The 20,433-nt window shown below is 41.3% G+C and overlaps 1 protein-coding gene across 2 annotated transcripts; it reads right to left on the reverse strand.

Moving 5' to 3' along the window:
* Positions 1-356: 356 nt before the first annotated feature.
* On the reverse strand, positions 357-15,355 carry INIP (INTS3 and NABP interacting protein). 2 transcript variants are annotated; one of them, XM_081102995.1, is made up of 5 exons: positions 15,219-15,355; positions 14,142-14,224; positions 7,092-7,194; positions 4,434-4,524; positions 357-3,057 (listed from the first exon to the last, which is right to left on the reverse strand). In XM_081102995.1, exons 2-5 carry the CDS (start codon positions 14,164-14,166, stop codon positions 2,962-2,964), a joined length of 315 nt encoding a protein of 104 aa, XP_080959121.1. In that variant the 5' UTR covers positions 14,167-14,224; positions 15,219-15,355; the 3' UTR covers positions 357-2,961. The 2 variants fall into 2 exon arrangements, with proteins under 2 accessions (XP_080959121.1, XP_080959122.1); XM_081102996.1 differs by lacking the exon at positions 15,219-15,355 and having other exon boundaries at positions 2,325-3,057; positions 14,142-14,968.
* Between the last annotated feature and the right edge of the window lie 5,078 nt (positions 15,356-20,433).

Genomic DNA, 20,433 nt, shown 5'->3' on the forward strand with positions numbered 1-20,433 from the left:
AGGTATAGACATGAGAACATGTCTTTTCCATAAACCCAACAATCCTCTCCTGGAGTCTCATTTGGGCTGACTGTGGCTAGCACGTGCAATGCTGAGCCAGTTCCTGCGGTCTGTGAAATACCACGTGCTGACCAGCAAAAGGGAATGAATTCCCTGACTGGTCGGGAGCACGTAAGGCCCAGTCCTGATGCTGGGCGGTCAGCTTCCCCTGAAGCACGTTGGCTGTACTGGGGAAGGGTGTAGGGGCAAAGGAAGAATAAATGCTGAGTAGATGACTAAGAGATTCTGTTGCAAAAGTGAAGCAAAGAACTGAGACAACGTAAGACAGCTTATAGATTGTCCAGGAAAAAATATGTGCCTTTGGAACTGTATCATTTCAGTTTTTATTCCAGAATCATACAAAGCACTATCATCTGTATTATGTAGCAGTGGCTTTCAAAACTTTATTACCTTGACACACAGTAAAAAAAAAAAAAAAATACCCTTTACATCACCACCCAGGTCATATATAGTCCTTCCTTCCTTTCTCCCTTCCTTCAACAAGCAGGTACTGACCATCTACTGTATACCAAATGCTATTCTAAGCAGAATACAGTAGTAAACAAAGAGGGAGGGAAACAAAAATTCTTGCCTTCAGAGATCTTACCTACTGATGGAACATACAATAAACACTATAAGTAAGACACATACACAAACACAGAGAAACAAGATTCAAGGAACAAAACCTCCTATTACTACATTCTGTCACTCTAATGAAGTAGACAAAGTGTGTTCTCTTCCTATATTGCCGATGGAGTGACATGTAAAGAGAGATAAAGCGAGTTAGGCCAATTCACCCATAATCCAAGGGAAGCAATAATGAAACTATCTCAGGGCTTCTGACGGAGTCCACTGCTGCCCTTTCCCATGTCCTGTCGTCCTCGCAGGTGCCTCAGTTCCTGCTTCTCTGATTATGAAATCTTGACCTGGAGCAGCTCTTCCCTTGCGTGCCAGGTAAAATCACGCCAGTACTTCTAGGCCTATCTAGACTGCTGCAGGCTCCAGGATGCTCTCCCGCGACTCACTGCATCCCGACTTCCGGTAGCATTACTGCTGCACCAGAGTAGGCTCTGCCACTGGGAACTCTTTAAGAGCAAGTATCACTCATCATACCCACCCCCCTCCACGAAACACAGGGTTTTACAGAGTAGATTTTAATTAATACCTATGGAATTGAGTTGAATTTGAAAATGATTTAAAGGAACAGGGGAAAAAGGGTATACTAAATCATACTAGTGCATGATTTAGGCAACACCTATTTAAAAGGGTAGGACACTAGAAAAGATATCACTGGAAAAAAGATCGCTTTGACCTAAGTTATAAAAGTCACACCTTAGGTAGAGGCTTTGATAGTATAAAAACTACAATCCAAATTTTCTATCTCCCTAGTATCAAGTAGATAGATTTAGAACCATGGATGTAGGTCGTGTATCACAAAGAACAGACACTTAGTCACATTCAAAAAAGTGAGGACCATTAAAGGAAGCTGGTGAGACCTGAGGCAGGACCGGAGCCCGAGTCCCCAGGGAGCTCAGCAAGCAGGAGTCAGGGCACCTTTGCCGCAATGGTGACCATTACAAGGGGGACAGCTGCCAACTCACCCAAATGAAGAAAATCAATTTAAATTTTCAAGAGAAAGCATCTAAATGGCACAGCCAATTCTTTTGTCCACTTCTGCTTTAATTAGTTTGGGCAAGATGGGGCTATGTGGTTGGTGCAAATGTCTAGGGAAGGAGAAGAAACTTTTTGAAAAGGGAGATGAACTTTGATTAAATACTGACCCAAACTGGAAATTTAAGTTTAAATTTTATCCTACCCTAGAGAGGATGGGGACTCAAGGCTAAGATGAGGTCAGTTATAAGCAGTATATAAAATACTGTACCTGTGATATAGTATAAAATAAATTGAATAGTATTAGAAGTAAAAAAAAATGTAGATTTTAGCTAAATGATCTCTAAGTTTCAGAGACCTACAGATCTATGAATTTATAAACATATATCATGAAAACTGAATTCTCCAACCCATGGTTTTCAGACTTTATTTTGAATCAAGAGATTTCTGATTCTATAGGACTAGGTAAGGCTGTAGGGACTGTATATTTAAACAAGCACTCCAGATTCTGTTAAGGATGTGTCATATTGACAAACTGCTTAACCCAACTTCTTAAAGGAATTAAAAAGGGGCCCAGCTTGCACACGTTTCTAATTAGAACAAAAACGGACAATAAAACCATGCAGGTACACCATTGTAGTAACACTAAGAGCATGTATAAAATGTAAAACCACCACATTTCATATATTTATTTTTAATAGTATTTTGTCACCTAATTTATAGTGGCATAGGTTTATAAATGTTTCATTTAGAAACTTAGTCTTGGGTTTTCTTTTAAAACTGAAAATAAGGAACAGTTATGAGTTAAAGAATATTTCAGGATGACATGTTGACTATAAACTCAAAAGGTACACTGATACCAATTCTATGCACAGCAAATATGAATGTAACTTATTTAAACCTTTTGGTTCACATTTTAAAAAGCACCCTCATTTCTTTAAAGTACTATAAATGGCTTTTATAAGTCTCTTGTGGACATGATGTACTCAGTCCAACTATTTGGGGGCTTAGGGCTGGGGAGTGAGTTTATGTGACCATCTAATTCAGAGTCTGATTTAGCCTTAAAATCAAACTGCATTACAAGTAAGTTACAGTCACAGTAGCATAATCAGTCCCTAGATAATACAGCTTCCAAAGCTCTCATCATCCTGGTTACCTTTTCTTTTTTGCTTTCACTTACACATACCTTTCTTTTAAGGAAGTAAAAAGTATTAAGTTCACCGATTCTGAAAGTCACAGCTTGTATAGCACTGAACGATAGTAGCTTTGGCGTTTGATATTACAAAGTCAATGTCATTACAAATAATTTCTTCATTCTGGGTCCAGGCGAGGTAAAACAGGAAGAATAAGATTCCCAAATGCGGAGTCTTGAGTTATGAAGTATCCAGATGAATGGGCATGTGCATGCTGGGAAAGAGTTTTAAAAAAAGGCAAGTAAGCTATTAAGAGTCATAATTCTTCAGCCAAGGCATTAAAATTAATTATCTTTTCTGAGTGCTTGAGATCAAATTTTTTTTCTTTTTCTTCGTTTTTGTTTTTTTTGAGACCAAATTTATTTTAACAATCAGTGCTTGTGCTAATTTTGTTAAAATACCCAGGGGATAGGCAATAAAAAAGAATTCATATTAACAAGTTGCACCAGGTACTCATCTATCATACATACTTTCTCCCCAATGATTCTTTCCAGTCAATAAATGAGTCAAAAACACAAATGATATACTTTGTTCCTTGAAATGGAGGGAAACTAGCAACAGTGGTCCCAAAGTACTCTGCTTTTGATCAACAAAGCAGGAACTTGAGAAAGAACGGCAGTAGTTGGAAGAAGGGGGAAAAGGCAGATGAATGCTGGAATATAAATAACAGAAAACCACCAGTGACTTCCTCTGTCACTAAAGAAAGGACTGTTTTTAGGTCGTCTAACGTGAGATTATCTCCCCCTCGCTTGTTTAGCTCAGTCCATAGAGCACTGTGGCCTGTGGACTGAAGGGTCCCGGGTTCGATTCCAGTCAAAGGCACAAACCTCAGTTGCAGGCTTGATCCCCGGCCCCAGTCAGGGCACGTGTGGGAGGCAACCAATTGATGTGTCTCCCTCACATTGATGTTTCTCTCTCTGTGTCTCTCTCCTTCCCCTCCGCTCTCTAAAAATCAATGGAAAAATATCCCCAGGTGAGGATTAACAACAACAACAAAAAGTGAGATGATCTCTAATGTCCCTTCCAATTCTGAAATTCTGAGATTTAAAAGCACAGATAATGATCTTAGATCATCTTAAATTATCCAAGATCAGAGCAGTACTGAAACTGTTTATTACTATGAAGAAAATATATTTTTAAACTGATGGATTATCACATTCCTATGGTAAGAGGATGCTTAAAACAGCCATGCAGACATTACAAAAAGAATTCACACAACAATAATAAACCAGTAAGACCATCAAAGGGTCTAATTTGAAAAAATATATATGTACTGTTAAACTAGCCAGTTCAGCTTTTAAGATCATTCTGTCCATCCAAATATACTAAACTCTCGTGTGCAAGCAATCCCTTGCCAGGTACAGCACAGAATCAATCATGACCGAGTCGACACCATAAAAGATAGTTTCATTACTTCTGTTTTGGTCCTTCAAATCCTCTGGGCACAATTGAACATCAGCAAACCACTGCAATTATGTGTGGAACATTTTTATTGATATTGCTCCACTGAAATACAAAACAGGAATTGTGCTGGCTTCGAAGACCCAGGAATCCCCAGTGAGACAAGAACGGCAGTTACACTTTGCTCACCTGCAATGCTGCCTTCTGCTGGGCGGCAATATGCTGCTGCTCAGCGTGATCCCGGAAGTCCTTATTAAGAGAGGGTCTCGAAAGTGCGATGCTGAAACAGGAATCTTAGTTAGGTGGCTGTTTCACATACAGGCTTCCTTACTTCTGAATCACATTTTTCATTATATAATATGTTGGGATAAAAAAAGACCTTCCAGAATATGTTTTTCCTTCTCCCACTGTCTACATTAATATACACGAAGAAAGCCTGTTATTTACTGGGGCTTCAAATTATGTCCTTTTTATTGATGATTTATGGTCCCCTACTTTCAAACAGATTTGAGGGTTCCAGTCTACTGTAAGTTACATTTATGATGAAAAGTGAAGACTTGAATGTTTCGAGAAGGTATGGCACGCAAAAGGGCCCAGGGCAGAAGAGCTTGACATGTTTGGAGAACTGACAGTTTAGTAGGACTGGAGGTCGGGGTTGGGGAAGGGTGAAGAGGGTTGGCAAAAAATGAGGCTGGAGGGGAAGGTAGGTGCCAGGATATGAAGAGCTTTGTGAAAGAACTTAAGAAATGTAGACCTTATCCTAGCGGTAAGGGAGACTTCCAAGGAATGCCATGAGCAGAGGAGCGACACGATTAGAAGTGCCACCTGGCAGTTCAGAAAGACCACTGCGATGGCAGACAGTGCCGGTCACCTCAACAGCTGTTCTCTTCTTGCTAATAGAACTGAACTTAGTTCAATTATCACTGACTTCATGCTTCGGGGCAGGCCAGGCTCATCCCTCAGGGGAGAACTCTGGTGTACGACAATGCCATCCCCTTTGCTGGTTTCTGGCTTAGGCAAGAGAAAGGTACACCATTTTGAGCAACTAGATTTGATGGGTAGTCTGTTGAGGCTCCTGAGACTATAGTCCTCACTTTTACAAAAGGAACATAGGGTAGGAACCTCCTGGCCTTTGCCTCTCCAGGTGGCTTGGTGCAGAGGTGAGGCCTAGGATATCGCAGTCATATTTTGACCATAAGGGAGCTGCGGACTCATGGAGAAAGGCAGAAAGGAAAGATGAAAGAAAGCTGGATCACTGCTGACAGAGTTGTGCCACCATTAAACTGCTCTGAACCACCTTATCTTCACATTCCTGATTAACATGTACCCTAATGTGTATGGAAACTGTTCGTTTTTTGCTATTTCTAGATTGAAATATCCTAACCGACATGACTGACAAATGTATTTGAGACTACAGGAAATCCAGTGACAAAGCAGTTATAGTAATGAGGAAAGAAATGACAGTGCCAGGACCAGGGCAATGAAAAGTGGACAGATTTGAAATACATTTCAAAGTGTAAACATAAGAGAATGGTAAATGCTTGGAGACAGTAATTAAATGATAAACAATTACAATTCGAATTTCTGACTTTGATAACTAGTAGATCTGTACCTCTCACTGGGACAAAACACACAAACACACACACACACAAGAATATTAAGTAGTTAGTTAAAGGAAGGGAAGATGAGTTCAGTTTGGTGACTACTAGTTTAAAATGCCTGGAGGACATCACAGTGGAGATGTTCAGGAGGCAGCCTGGAGCTGGGGAGAAAGGACTAGGCTAAAAATGCAAATGTGTAAAAGTTACCCCCACATAATTAACAGGCTATGAAAGTGGATGCAACTGTCCGGTGAAAAGATGTAGACTGAGAAACTGGGCCTAGAACAGAACCCTGAGGAACATCAACATTCAAGAGACAGGCAGTGGAGAAATGTCTGCAGAAGAAAGCAAGATAGTATAACACTGAGTGAATGGAAGCCAAAGAATGAGTATTTTTAAGAAGGAGAGAGTGATCAGTGGTGTCAAATAATATAAGGTCTCTAACTAGAAAAGGTTGGTCTAGCAGCTTTAGCCACAAGGTGGTTGCAAGTGAATTAGGCTCAAACCTATTCTAGGGAGTGGGAAGGAGACACCTGGTAGTGGGCTGGGGTGTAAATAAGTAAGAAAGCAGAGATGAGTATAAACAACTCTATAAGAGGTCTGGATGGAAAAGATGGGACAGTTAGGGTAGTGGCTGGATGGGATAATAGATCTGAGGGAAGAGATTTAAGATGGCACGAACTGAATAAAGGGCATTAAGCTATCTAAATTTACCTACTTTGAAGAATGCTTAAAAAAGTGGGACACTGGAGCCCAACCAGCATAGCTCAGTGGTTGAGCGTCTACCCATGAGCCAGGAGGTCACGGTTCACATCCCGGTTGAGGCCCATGCCTGGGTTGCAGGCTTGATCCCCAGTGTGGGACATGCAGGGGGCAGCTATTCAATGATTCTCTCTCATCATTGATGTTTCTATCTCTCTCTCCCTCTGCCTTCCCCTCTAAAATCAATAAAAATATATTTTTTTAAAAAAGTGGGACACTGGAATAATTTAAGTTACAAATAAAACTCATACAAAACCCTTATCTTTTCATAAAAGCAGGCTGTAGCGAAAATTAAATATTCTAATTAGAATTAAAATATTTAAAATAGAATCAATTAGTCTAATTTTTTCAAATTTAGCTAGGGAACAAAATATAATGTAAATTCCAATATTAAAGAAACAAACCATTGCCAATCCACTTGAATTATTTTGTCCAAGATATTTTTTATATCCCTGAACTTAAAAAACACATTATTCTTCGGTACCTAGCTCCAGGATGATTTGTTGAAGATTGGTTCTGCATTAGTAATTTTCTTTTCTCTTTGTCCAATTCTGCCAAGATTGCAACTCTATTTTTGTTTTGAAAACCTAAAAAAAAAAGAAGAAGGTTGGGAGAAGAACAAGAGAAATAAAAAACATTTTAGAGCTATTTTAGGCCATCCTGAAACCCAGGCAGCAAAATTCTCTTCTCTAACATGATAATGAACTCACTAATAAGTAGTCTCTTTAGATGGTTACTGTTTCCCGACTGCTATTTCCCAGCAACTATAACAGCTTAATACATGGATATATGCAAAGCATAATGCTGACCAAGGACTTTTAAGACTCAATTCTAAGGAATTTTAATCACCAAGGTATGGATAACAACATTTGTTTTTTAACAAAATCTCTGAGGCCCCGATACTGCAAGGACTAACCTCTATCCTGCGCAGTCAATCTCTGGGAGTGGAGATTTTCTTAGTTCTCACTTTTAGGCCTCTTTATGAAAGTCTCTTTCATGGAAGAATAAAGCATTAGACATACTTAGATCAAAACAATGTTTCTTTTTCTCAACTGCTTTCATTCAGAAATGACACACAATCTTTCAAGGAATAAGTAAAAGAATTGCAGCTGATTAGAAAGCAATTCTGAGAAAGAAATGGAGCATAACTGACAGGGTACAAAAGAGTATGTTCTTTATTGATACTTAACGATGGGCTTGATCTTCCAGAAGATCTTGGCCCAGAAGCAGTAACAAACTATGTTTTAAAAATCTGAACTCAATTCCAATATGTACATACAAAATATATACACTGAGTTTGCAGCATTTTCAGCTAAATCTCGTGCCATCCCACTCCATCCCGCCTGGGATGTGAATCATCCCTTTGTCCAGTGTATCCATGCTGCACGTACAGTACAGTAAGATATTTTGAGAGAGACCACATTCACATAACTTTTATTACAGTGTATGGTTATAACTATTCTATTTTATTATGGTTGTTAATTTGTTACTAGGCCTAATTTTTAAAGTAAACTTTCTCATAGGTATTACGTATAGGAAAAACATACTATACATAAGGCGCAGTACTATCTGAGGTTTCTGGTATCCAGGGGGTCTTGGAATATTCCCCTCATGAATAAGAGGGAACTACTGTAGTTTACAAACCACAGCTTTAGACCTTTACTTCAACTAATACCAAAGCAACTGATTGCCAAGGCAATCTGCCAAAGGGGTTTAAAAAGAAGGTGCTATGCCGAAACCGGTTTGGCTCAGTGGATAGAGCGTCGGCCTGCGGACTGAAGGGTCCCGGGTTCGATTCCGGTCAAGGGCATGTACCTCGGTTGTGGGCACATCCCCAGTAGGAGATGTGCAGAAGGCAGCTGATCCATGTTTCTCTCTCATCGATGTTTCTAACTCTCTATCTCTCTCCCTTCCTTTCTGTAGAAAAATCAATGGAATATATTTTAAAAAAAAAAAGAAGGTGCTATAGAAATAAAGGCCACAAAAAAGTATTTTTAACAGTTAAGTAACTTCTTACAAATTTAGACCTCTAATAAGACTGGCCATCACAAACCATAAATAGCAACTCATCTTTATACAACTGGGAATATTACATAAATATAGTAAGAAAACTTTTAATTTATGTATTAAGTTAAATTTATTCAATTGCCTGTATCTGACCATTTTTTACTTACAAAAACAACAACCGTATATAATTCACCAACTTCTCATAAAAACCACCTGTCTTTCTTGGCTTGGTTAAGAAGGAATAACCTCCTTAAAAAAATTCATACATGTTTGGCAATCAGAGCACAGGATGCTAGAGTTAACTCCTTGTTACTATGGAAATCAGGTGTGAAAATTAGTAACTATAGGCTCAAAATTAATATATAATTTCTAAATTAATATAGTTTCTTTGATTGTCAGTGTTCTTAGTCACTAAGGAAGGCTACGTTATTGTCAATCTATTTACTACCTCATGACTGGCCTGTTATCCAAATAAACAAATGTGTATAAGTGATCTGATAATATATTCGATGGGAAATTCAGAAAATGAGTATTATTGATTCCATACACTAGAAACTTCCCTAAAAGTCATGTAATATAAATTAAAGTATGATATTTATGGACGGATAGGTATATACTGGAATGTGTTATTTAAAGGGATCCAAAAGTGAGTTCTTTGTAAAGTGAAGAATGCTTTCAATGGGAAAGAAAACTGGGCCTCGCCGGTGTGGCTCAGCTGGTTGAGCATCGTCCCTGCACCAAGAGGCTGCCAGTTCAGGGCACAAGCCCCGGTTTCAGGCTTAATCCCTGATGGGGACCATGCAGGAGGCAGCTGATCAATGTTTCTCTCTCTCTCCCTCTCCTGCCCTTTCTCTCTCTCAAATCAACAAAAACATTTTTTTTTAAAAAAAGGGAAAAACTGGTACTCTCCCATGTGTATATATGAAGTTGCATATATTTAAAGCAAGTTACACCACCAGCTATATTTTCAACTATAGGACAAGATTTTTTTTTTTTCATTTTTTTCAGAAGAGCCTATTGTATTTTTAGAAGTGAATTATATAGTTACACATCTTTTTTTAGAGATTTAAAGGTACTATAAATATAAAATAGAAATTTTTTGAAAAGAAAAGTAAAAAATCCAGTAGTGTTTAAGTTATATGATGAGCAAAATAAGTTACCACATTGAAAGAACTGAAGTGCTATTTAGAGAAATATAAATTCCCTAAAGATTAATTTGCTCACAAGAAAATATTTTATACTATCCTCCGTGAAAAGGAACCAGGGTTCTCGGGGAGTACTAGTTCCATGTCATAGGGAAGGAAAATAATCAAGATGGACCTGGAATATCTTGTCAAAAGGAAGAAGAGTTGTTTTTTTTTTTTTAAAGGCTCAGGATATGCTCAAAGGACATAGAAGCCAGTTTGAGATTAGCCAGGCTGACACAATGGGACATTAGAGAGAATAATAAGTATAGCTAGATGGAACAAATCAAATCTAAAAGCCATGAATTCACAAGAAGATGCAAAAAGGAAAGTTAAAGGACATAAAAAGACAGTTGTAAAGAAAGGGTGGAAATAATTGTTACTATGTTAATAATTAAGTTAGTGTTAACATTTAGGTGTTTTGCTTCTACTAGTAAGTATATGTCTGTTTGTAAAGTGTAGCTGTGTACTTTTTTGTTTAAGTACAGGAGGAAGGGGTAGATACAGGGAACTGTAGCTAAGCTAAAAAGTTCCAGAAAAGCAAATTATGCACTGGAACAAACTCTAAATTCAAAAGTAGCATACCTTAGTACAAGCCAGAAGGGTAAATCTGCTTTCTTCTGGACCATAGATGGTTTAGGTAAGACTTCTACTTGAGTCTGCGGTCAACCAAGACAACCTCCCAGGAGTTAAGCCACCCACTTCCTACACAGCACCCTAAAATCACAGCTAAGGGCATCAAGAGTGGCCCCCAGTCAACAGTTCCCACCACTTGATCTGCATGGTTTATAGATATTTCTACAAGCATTTTGAGATAATTATAAAATAATCAAAGAGAAGAATTCACATTCTTTACTCAGTATTTTACCAGGATTCTCAGGTTAGACCTATCCAACTACCACCACATGATCACAGGACCTTGATACAATATTACCAATAATGAAAGACTCCGTACACAAGAATGGTACCTTGGACAAATTCCAATTTGAGGATCTGCCTTTACATATTAAAATTCTCAAAATGTTACTTCAATCCAAGAATAATGTTCTACACCAGCGGTCACCAACCTTTTGGACCTCACGGACCACCAGTTGGCGACCGCTGTTAAATCCACACTACTATGGATGCTAAGACTATGAGACATCAATAACTGTCTGCCAAGAGCTTATGAAATTCAGCATATTACAATATGAGAGAAGGCTAGATCTGAAAGAGGGGTTAGTGGGCACAATAGGATTCTATCCCCTACACCAGAGACATTAATATACTATAATGTATGGGTCAAGAATTGTTTAGTCATTGTTCTTTCAGTTATCACTATAAGATAATTATGGCACTTGACATTCAATCCCCATAATAAGTAGTCCCTATACTCATAAGCAGTGCAGAAATATTTAATAGAGAAAGTAAAATGCAATAGATCCAAATAAGTAAGAGTTTAATATTGTCATCCAGAGTCTGGGAGTCTATAGAACATGACGTGGACTCCCTCTGCTGGTGACTAACAGCAGCAGCTCCATGACGCCAACAAAATCGCTGACAAAACTGTAACAAAAGCCAAAGTGGTTTTGACTGTGCTTCATGATGAATTTGACTGTGGATCAATCAAAGGCCGCACTAAAAATGACTGTGTTTTATTGCAACTGCTAAAAAATGAGTAACCAGCAAATTGTAAATCTCATGTATTTGAGTTACTAGAACAAAGAGATAATTTAAAATTTCATTTTCATTAGGACTGCATTGTGTGGTTGTTAGCATATTTTCTTTTCAAATTAGACTTCACTTAGTTTTCATTTTTGTTTAATTTCAATTATTTTCAATATGAGTCCTTATAACTTGGAAAAGAGGTCAAAGACCATAGGGGAATACTGACCTGTGATTTGAGAGAACAGAACAGTATTAGCTGGTTATAGCTGGTAAAGCTATGACTGCAACTAGCTTTTTACTACACTTCTATAAAACTCATGGAACCCTTAGTTTACCCTAAATCCAACTAATACACTAAAATAGGTTCAGCGGGCTTCCAACTTCCAGGAATGGCAGAGTAGTTTGGTTACAGTAACCCTATTATTTGAAGGCATGAGAGACTGACCAAAATTGGGCAGAAACTGCAACTGGTGAGAACTGGGAATCTGTGGCCTTTGGCCTGAAGCACTCCTCAATCCACAAACAGCTTGGATGGCCTCACCTTACTGATCTGAGGTATCAGAGGACAGAGTTCAGGGCTGGCAGAGTAGCCAAATATTAGGGGAGGGACTTAAGAGGGGGAGGCAGGAAGGAGTAAAGCCTAAAACATGCCTCTGATATCCACCCACAGTTTTTGCTTTCTGTAAACCGCACATATATGGGGAGAGCCCAGGGAGCCCAGCAAGAAAGCAGCAGCTGGAAGCTAAAAGAATGAGCAGAGATTTCAGTTGCTGTCCAACACAAGGGAGACAATCTGGAGTAAGAGTTGAGCCAAGCCATCTGTCAGAACAAAAAACACATTACAGGGGAATACAACAGAACCCAGGATCTCTACAACGTATTAGAATATCCAGTATCCAATAACAAATCGCTAAGTATAGTAAGAAAAAGTAAATTGTGACCTATACTAAAAAAAAGCGCAGTCAACAGAGACCAACTCCAAGATGACCCAGATAATGCAATTAGCAGTGACAAAGGACCAGTATCCAGACTCTAAAAAAACTTCAAAATAAAAAGACATAACCCAGTTTTTAAAAAGAAGCAGAAGACATGAACAAACACTTCACAACAGAAGGTTTACAATGGCCAATAAGTATGTGAAAAAGTGCTCAACATTTGTCATTGGGGAAATGCAAGTTACTACTACAATGACAGGACACTTCACAACCCCAAAGTGGCTCCCCCCAAAAAGACCAACAGCCAAGGCTACACGTGGGGCAGCCAGAATTCTCACACTTTGCTGGAGTGAATGCAAATGGTACAAGCACTTTGGGAAAATGTCTGCCCGTTTTTTATCAAGTTAACTATACACTGAGCTGCTCCATTCCTAGATATTCATCCAGATATCTACAAAAAGGCTTGCAGCAAATATTCAAAGCGGTTTATTCACAATGGCCAAAACTGAGAAAACCCCAAAGCCTCCGAACAGAAGAATGATTCAATGAATTGTGGTCAGTTAATACCATGGAACTCCGAAATAAAAAGGGATGAACTCCTAGTAGATGGCACAACATGGATACGTCTCACAGAGGGAGGGAAAGAAGCTGGATACAAACAAGTGCACACTTTATGATTCCATTTATATGAAGACTAAGATAACAACAAACTGCCCTAGCTGGTTTGCTCAGTGGACAGAGCGTGGGCCTGCGGACTGAAGGGTCCCAGGTTCGATTCCAGTCAAGGCCACATGCCCGGGGTTGCAAGCTAAATACCGGGTGGGGGGGCGTGCAGGAGGCAGCCGGTCAGTGATTCTCTCTTATCATTTATGTTTCTCTCCCTCTCTGAAATCAGTTTAAAAAAAAAAAGACAAAACTAAGATTTTTAAAAATCAGAACAGGTCATACCAAAGATGAGTAACAAAAAAGTATGGTGGGCCAAACAGGAATTTAAACTTGATATGGAAAAGAAACAGAAGTTTGCCTGAAGTTTTTTTTTAACAGGAAACTACTTACAATGTAGGATTTAATACTTTGTAGAGATTAAATCTTATCTTTTAAATAAAAACTTCTTTAGGATGTGTCTAACTTGGTTTGCCTTAGAGAGCTAGCTTAATACAGGCGAAATGTGTAATAAAATTTTTAGAGCAAATGAAGATAAAGGTATGGATATAGCTTGGTGACAATATAACTTCTTTAAAAGTGGTTCTGATTTCCAGTAAAGAGCAAGAAAACAGATGTTAGAGGAGGACCTAAGGTTTACAATGTGAATAATCTTAACACAAATTAAAAGATAGGATTAATAGCTATTAAGGATCTTACATATCTGATACAATGTTGGACTTGCTTTAAATAACGGGGTGTTACTTTGCTATTTGTTTTTTATTCTGGCTACAGTAACTGCCCTATGCCAAATTTTCTATTAAAATATGTTTATATGGCCGAAACCGATTTGGCTCAGTGGATAGAGCATCGGCCTGCGGACTGAAAGGTCCCAGGTTCGATTCCGGTCAAGGGCATGTACCTGGGTTGCAGGCACATCCCCAGTAGGATGCGCAGGAGGCAGCTGATCGATGTTTCTCTCTCATCGATGTTTCTAACTCTCTACCTCTCTCCCTTCCTCTCTGTAAAAAATCAATAAAAATATATTTTAAAAAAATATATATGTTTATATGTAGGGGGAAAGTTCCTAGTAACACAATACGTTCCAGCATGCATTACCTTGTCCTGCAGGGTTTGCTGCCATCTTCCTGTTTTCTGTTTCAACTATGTTCAGTGGCAAGTGGTCAGCACTTGACAATCACCTGTAAAACACGTGCACATGCAGACAAAATGCACCACACTTTAATAACACATGAAAAGTGGCCGGGAACGGCTAGCCTTCCTACGGTGAAACGTCTGCCACATCTTCATCTCTCCAGAAACAGAAACCTGAAAAGCACACAGACTGAAAGCACAAACTCTGCAAGCTCGGGTTTGTCATTACAGCGTGAAGGTTAAATATTCTTGCGGACGTTGATATCAACATTGAGCACGGCTGTCTTTCATATAAAGTCATTAGGCTGTCTACCAAATAGCACCAAACGTTATCAACCCATTGATAACATCGATACGGTCACAGTAGAAGGAAGAAAAAAAAAATCACTCATCTACGGTGCCTCTCGTTTCACTTACACAATGCAGCCAGCAACAACTGTGCACACGGAGAGCTAAAATGGAAAACGAAGGGAGATCCCAAATAGGCAACACCGGACTCCTGCCCTCTAGGAACACATACTCGGTGGGAAAATAATAGTCTCATTCAAGCAACCATGCTAAACACACACAAAAAAAAACAACCCAAAAGGTTAACAAACGCGCTCTTTAAAGGGCGTCAACACTGCTCAGGAAGCAGAGAGCGACGGGCGTGCCGGCGCGCTGAGGATGCCGCCGGGGAGCCCGGGAAAGTACAAGCGCGAGCAAACGGAGGTCGGTTTTGAACAGAACACGGTCAGGCGGCTCCTGGGGCTGAAGCGCAGAGCCAGCGCGGTCCCGTTAGGAAGGCTCATCTGCGGAAGGGAAACGCCCATCAGGGGCGCGACGGGGCTGGACCCGCGCCTCGGAAGGGTCCCCGCCGGCGGTCGTGGAGGGCAGGCTGGGCGGGGGCAGCGGCGGACACGAAAGAGGGGAGCAGTGGGAAACTTTGGGAGGCGAGGAAAGCGGAGAGGCCACTGCCCAGTGGCAACAGAGACAACACAGCCAGTCAGCACCGGAGCCACACACCTCCATCCCCCGGAGCCGCCGGGCGGCCCTACTTACCGGGGACGCGAGTGCGTCAGGGACGGCCTCACCGTGGGATCGCGCTCTCCAAGGGGGCGCGACCACTTCCAGACCGGCAAACCTAGCACAACGTGCAGCGCTACAACCTTCCCGCCCCCGCCACACTTCCGCCTCCTGATGACGTAACCCGAGGGAGCGGAAGTCCCGCCTCCCGCCCGGGCCCCACAGCCGCTGGCCACGCCGATTCGTGCTTTAACTGCCGCCTCAGCGCGGTGTCACTTCTCGGCCGAAAACTGACAGCCGAAGAGGCTCATGGGAGATGCAGGCTGCGCTTCGGCGGACCGGGCCGAGTGGGTCGGAACGCGGGGACACAGCCTGCTGGCTCAGCGAGGTAGGGGCGGGGCGGAGGCCGACTGGGTCCCTAGCGCCTTCCCGCGGCCCCTTTCATTGTCGAGGTCGCCGGCCGGAGAAGAGCCACCCCCCACGCCGGTCTTGCGACGGCGGGAACCCTCTGAGACTGGGACCGAGTCCCCGCTGCTGCCGGCACTCGGAGGGCGTGTCTTCCTAGGCTGCGTTCGCTTTCAAACTGTATCACCCATCTCGGTTGCAGGTCCACACACACCGGATTCCCAAATCCCGGGAATATTTTCCTTTTGTATAGTTTGTATAATTATACACATAAGAAAAGAAGTAACCATGGGGAACTTTTCAGTGCTGTTTAGTCATCTGTGTTGAAGAAATGGCTGGGCCACATCTCGGAGCTCCTAGCGGGATTTCCACGTTTACGTTCAAAGCTAACCTTCTATCGATGGGAGCCGCCTGGGCTGCGGTCGTGAACCCAGTATGCATCTTTTCTAGAATGTGAACATATGTTCTTAATAATGGGTGTCTTCTCGGCGGTAAATATTTATGATGTGCTGTTTGGTTGTGCATGGACCCGGGACTAAAGCAGTAAGACTTCCAAGCAGTTGATTGAGTGCCTGGGGCGCGCGAGGTGCTCCCTGTGCGGCAGCTCCAGGCTTGTCATCTCTGGTGGGCAGGAGACTAAGAAATGTTGAGTGACTTCGTCTATGTTAAGCAGCCAGCAGTTTCAAGAGAGGAACGAACGGTCTGCCAGATACTAAGGCCCAGGTTCTAAAATCTCACCCCTGACTTCCCCTCTGGAGGAAGGAATTCCTCTGAGACCAGCCCTTGCTGACTCATCCAGATAGAGTGGAACATAGCGACCTGGTGGTTGGCCAGGATCCCTTTTCAGTGGGAGGCGTTTTTTATTCCTAGTGTGACTGAAAAAGATGATCAAGATGTAGATGCCGATAGAACCTTAGGAGAACCTTTTGGTTTTAGGTTGCCTGACTAGACAATACAGAAACCAGGGCATAAGAAATCTCTAAAAAAAAAAAAAAAAAGTTCCATATCCCAAGAAAACAGAAACACCAATCAGAAAGGATATATGCACCCCTATGTTCATAGCTGCACAATTTACCATAGCTAAGATCTGGAAACAGCCTAAGTGCCCATCAGCAGATGAATGGATTAGAAAACTGTGGTACATCTACACAATGGAATACTATGCTGCTGTAAAAAAAGAAGGAATTCTTACTGTTTGCAACAGCATGGATGGAACTGGAGAGCATTATGCTAAGTGAAATAAGCCAGTCAATGAAAGAAAAATACCGCATGAACTCACTCATTTATGGATAATTAAGGCCATTATAAACTGATGAGCAAAAATAGATACAGAGGCAGAGCAACATCGAACAGACTGTCAAACTACAGCGGGAAGGCCGGAGAGGGTTGGGGGAGTGGGTGGGTAAGAGATCAACCGAAGGACTTGTATGCATGCATATAAGCATAACCAATGGACATAAGACACTGGGGGGTATGGGAAGCCGGGGGAAGGTCAAGGGGAGAAAAAAAAAGGAGACATATGTAATACTCTTTGTAATACTTTAAGCAATAAAACAATTTTTAAAAAAGGTTCCAAATGGACATTCTGAACAAACCTTATTTAAGGAGAAAAGGCGGGGGCGGGTTTCTACCCCCAGAACAACATTTTGCAACTTCCTGGCAAGTTCAACCTTCCAGGGTTGGGAGAATATTAGGAGGAGAAAGATCAAGTAACTTGCTGCTAATCATTTTGCCCTTTACTGGTTGGTGTTAGCCCTTGAACCCCTCTGTCTTCTTCTTTAGAGATTTTTGTAATTTCTGCCTCACAAGAATTTTAACATATTGGTAAATAGTAGGTCAGTTTACTTGAGTTCAAATTCCAGCTCTGACATTTAAAAGTTGAGCCCTTGTTTACCTTTTGGTGCTTCAGTTCTGTCATCTGTAAAAGGGAAATAAAAATATGTGAGGGTGAACACCCATTTCACAACCACTAGATGGCTATTATTTAAAAAAAAAAAAACAACCCACAAAAAATAACAAGTGTTGTTAAAGATGTGGAGAAAATGGAACCCTTGTGCACTGTTGTTGGGAATGGTACAGCTGCTGTGGAACAGTATGACGGTTACTCCAAAAATTAAAAATAGAATTACCATATGACCCAGCAACTCCATTTCTGGGTATATACCCAAAAGAATTGAAAGCAGGGCCTTGAAGAGTTAGTAGCACACCCATATTCATAGCAGCACCATTCTTAACACCCAAGAGGTGGAAGCAACCCGAGTGTTCATTGACAGGTGAATGGATAAACAAAATTCGGCATATATATATGCAATAAAATATTATTCAGCCTTAAAAAAGGACATTCTGATATGTTGTAGCACACATGAACCTTGAGGACATTATGCTAAGTGACATAAGCTAGTCACAGGAAGACAAATACTGTATGTGATATTGTGACTTATAAGAAATATATATTTCTCATATATATTGGTCTTTGCCACAATTCTTGGCTCACAGCTCCAGAAACCTTGGGTATTTCCCAAGCGTTGAGAGGGATAAAGGTGTCTTTTGTTTTGTTCATGAAGATTTTGGAAAGCACCTACAGGTGGGGACTGGTTGCCAGGGGAGCCAACCAAGTGATTTCAGGTTGGGAGCATTCAGTCCCTCCCCAGACTTCCTGGGCTGGGGAAAGGGGCTGGAGATTGAGTTCAGCCACCAATGGCCAATGATTTAATCAATCGTGCTTATGTAATGAAGCCTTTATAAAAACCTAAAGAGGGTGTTGGGAGAGCTTCCAAGTTGGGGAGCCAGAAGGCTTCCATGTGCCCAGGTGCGGGCCCCAAGTTCCACGAGGACAGAAGCTCATTTGTTTGGGACCTTGCCCTATGTATATCTTCATCTGGCTGCTGATTCATATCCTTTAATATCCTTTGTAATAAATCAGTAATCTAGTGAGTAAACAGATTAATTGAACCCAAGGAGGGGTCTTTGGAACCTCCACTCTGTAGCCAGTCAGTCAGAAGCACAGGTAACCTGGGCTTGTGTCTGCTATCTGAAGTGTGTGTGTCGGGGAATGGGAGTCTTATAGGATTGACCCCTTAACCTGTGGAATCTGATGCTTTGGAATTGGGTCCAGTAACTCTATTTACTGCATGATTCCATTCACAGGAAGTACTTTTGTTGTCAAAATCATAGGGACAGAAATCAGATTTGTGGTTGCTAAGGGTTGTGGGGCGGGGAGAAAAATGGAGAATTCTTTAATGGGTATAAAGTTTCAGTTTTACAAAATGGAAAGAGTTCTGGGGATAGATGGTGGTGATGGCAGCAACTATGAAAGATCTGTGTTTTACTGGATATCTTGGTACTTGGTCAATAGGTCTTAGCACCTCCATATCTACTAGGACAGTGGTCGGCAAACTGCGGCTTGCGAGCCACATGCGGCTCTTTGGCCCCTTGAGTGTGACTCTTCCACAAAATACCACGTGTGGGCGCGCACATACAGTGCAATTGAAACTTCGTGGCCCATGAGCAGAAGTCGGTATTTTGTGGAAGAGCCACACTGAAGGGGCCAAAGAGCCGCATGTGGCTCGCGAGCCGTGGTTTGCCGACCACTGTAGTAGGGGAAAGTCCAGGATAAAAGGAATGCATGTTACAGTCCTATTGCTCTGTCAGATGATAAGGAAACTTGAGGTAGCAGTGTGTGAATTACTTCATCCTGAGCCATTATGTTTATTATAGACTTTCAGTATCAAAGTGGAGTTGATAATAGTCCTCACTTTCCAATTGAAGCCACCCTAATCCTCTATTGCTATTCTGTGATAAAATATTTATAGGAAATGCATTAGGCTAGACAGCCTTTAAAATCAAGTGTGGAGAGCCCTGGCCCGGTGGCTCAGTTGGTTGGCGCATCCCTCTACACCAAAAGGTTGTGGCTTTGAATCCCGGTCAGGGCACATACCCAGGTTTTGGGTTTGGTCCCCAGTTGGGGCACCTACAGGAGGCAACCAAAAGATGTTTCTCTCTCTTTCCCTTCCTCTCTATCTAAAAATCAATTTTTTAAAATTAAGTGTGTAGAAATTTAAGACAATTACAGAATTAGTTACCTATTGCTTGTAACAAATTATTCCAAAAGTTCTTGGTTTAAAACAACAGATACATATTTTCTTAACCGTTTCTGAGGGACTGGAATCTAGCAGTGGGATCTTCAGCTTGGGATCTTTTCTGAGATTGCAGTCAAGATGCCACCTGGAGCTATAAGGTCATCTGAAAGCTCGGCTGGATAGAAGGATCTGCTTGTAAAACTCACTCGCGTGGCTAATGGCAGGAGGTTTCAATCCCTCATCACACAGGCCTTCCCATAGGGTTGCTCATGTTGTGGCAGCTCACAGCCAGAGCAAGTAATATAAGAATTAAAGAGAGGGACGAAGATAGAAGTCACAGTGTCTTTTATAACCCGAGTGTGGAAATGACATACCCATTGCTTCTGCCATATACTGTTGATCACACAGACCAACCTTGATACAGTGTGGAAGGAGACCACAAAGCTGCGAATAACAGGAGGTGGGATCCTTCGGGACTGTTTTAGTCTATAACAGAATACCATAGACTGGGCATCTTATATGCAACAGAATTTTATTTATCACAGTTCTGGAGGCTGGGAAGTCCAAGATCAAAGTGCCAGCATGATGGTGAGGATGCACTTCCTGGTTCATAGATGGCTGTCTCTTTTATAAGGGCACTAATCACATTTATAAGAGCTCTGCCCTCCTGACCTAATCACCTGCCGGCAGGTGCAGATTGAGGCCCAGTGTGGAGTTGGGTCTTATCCACAGTTTGCAAGCCCAGTCTGTGTGGCATAGATACCAAA

Source organism: Myotis nattereri (genome assembly GCF_964212035.1).
Source record: "Myotis nattereri genome assembly, chromosome: 12".
Classification (NCBI taxonomy): domain Eukaryota; kingdom Metazoa; phylum Chordata; class Mammalia; order Chiroptera; family Vespertilionidae; genus Myotis; species Myotis nattereri.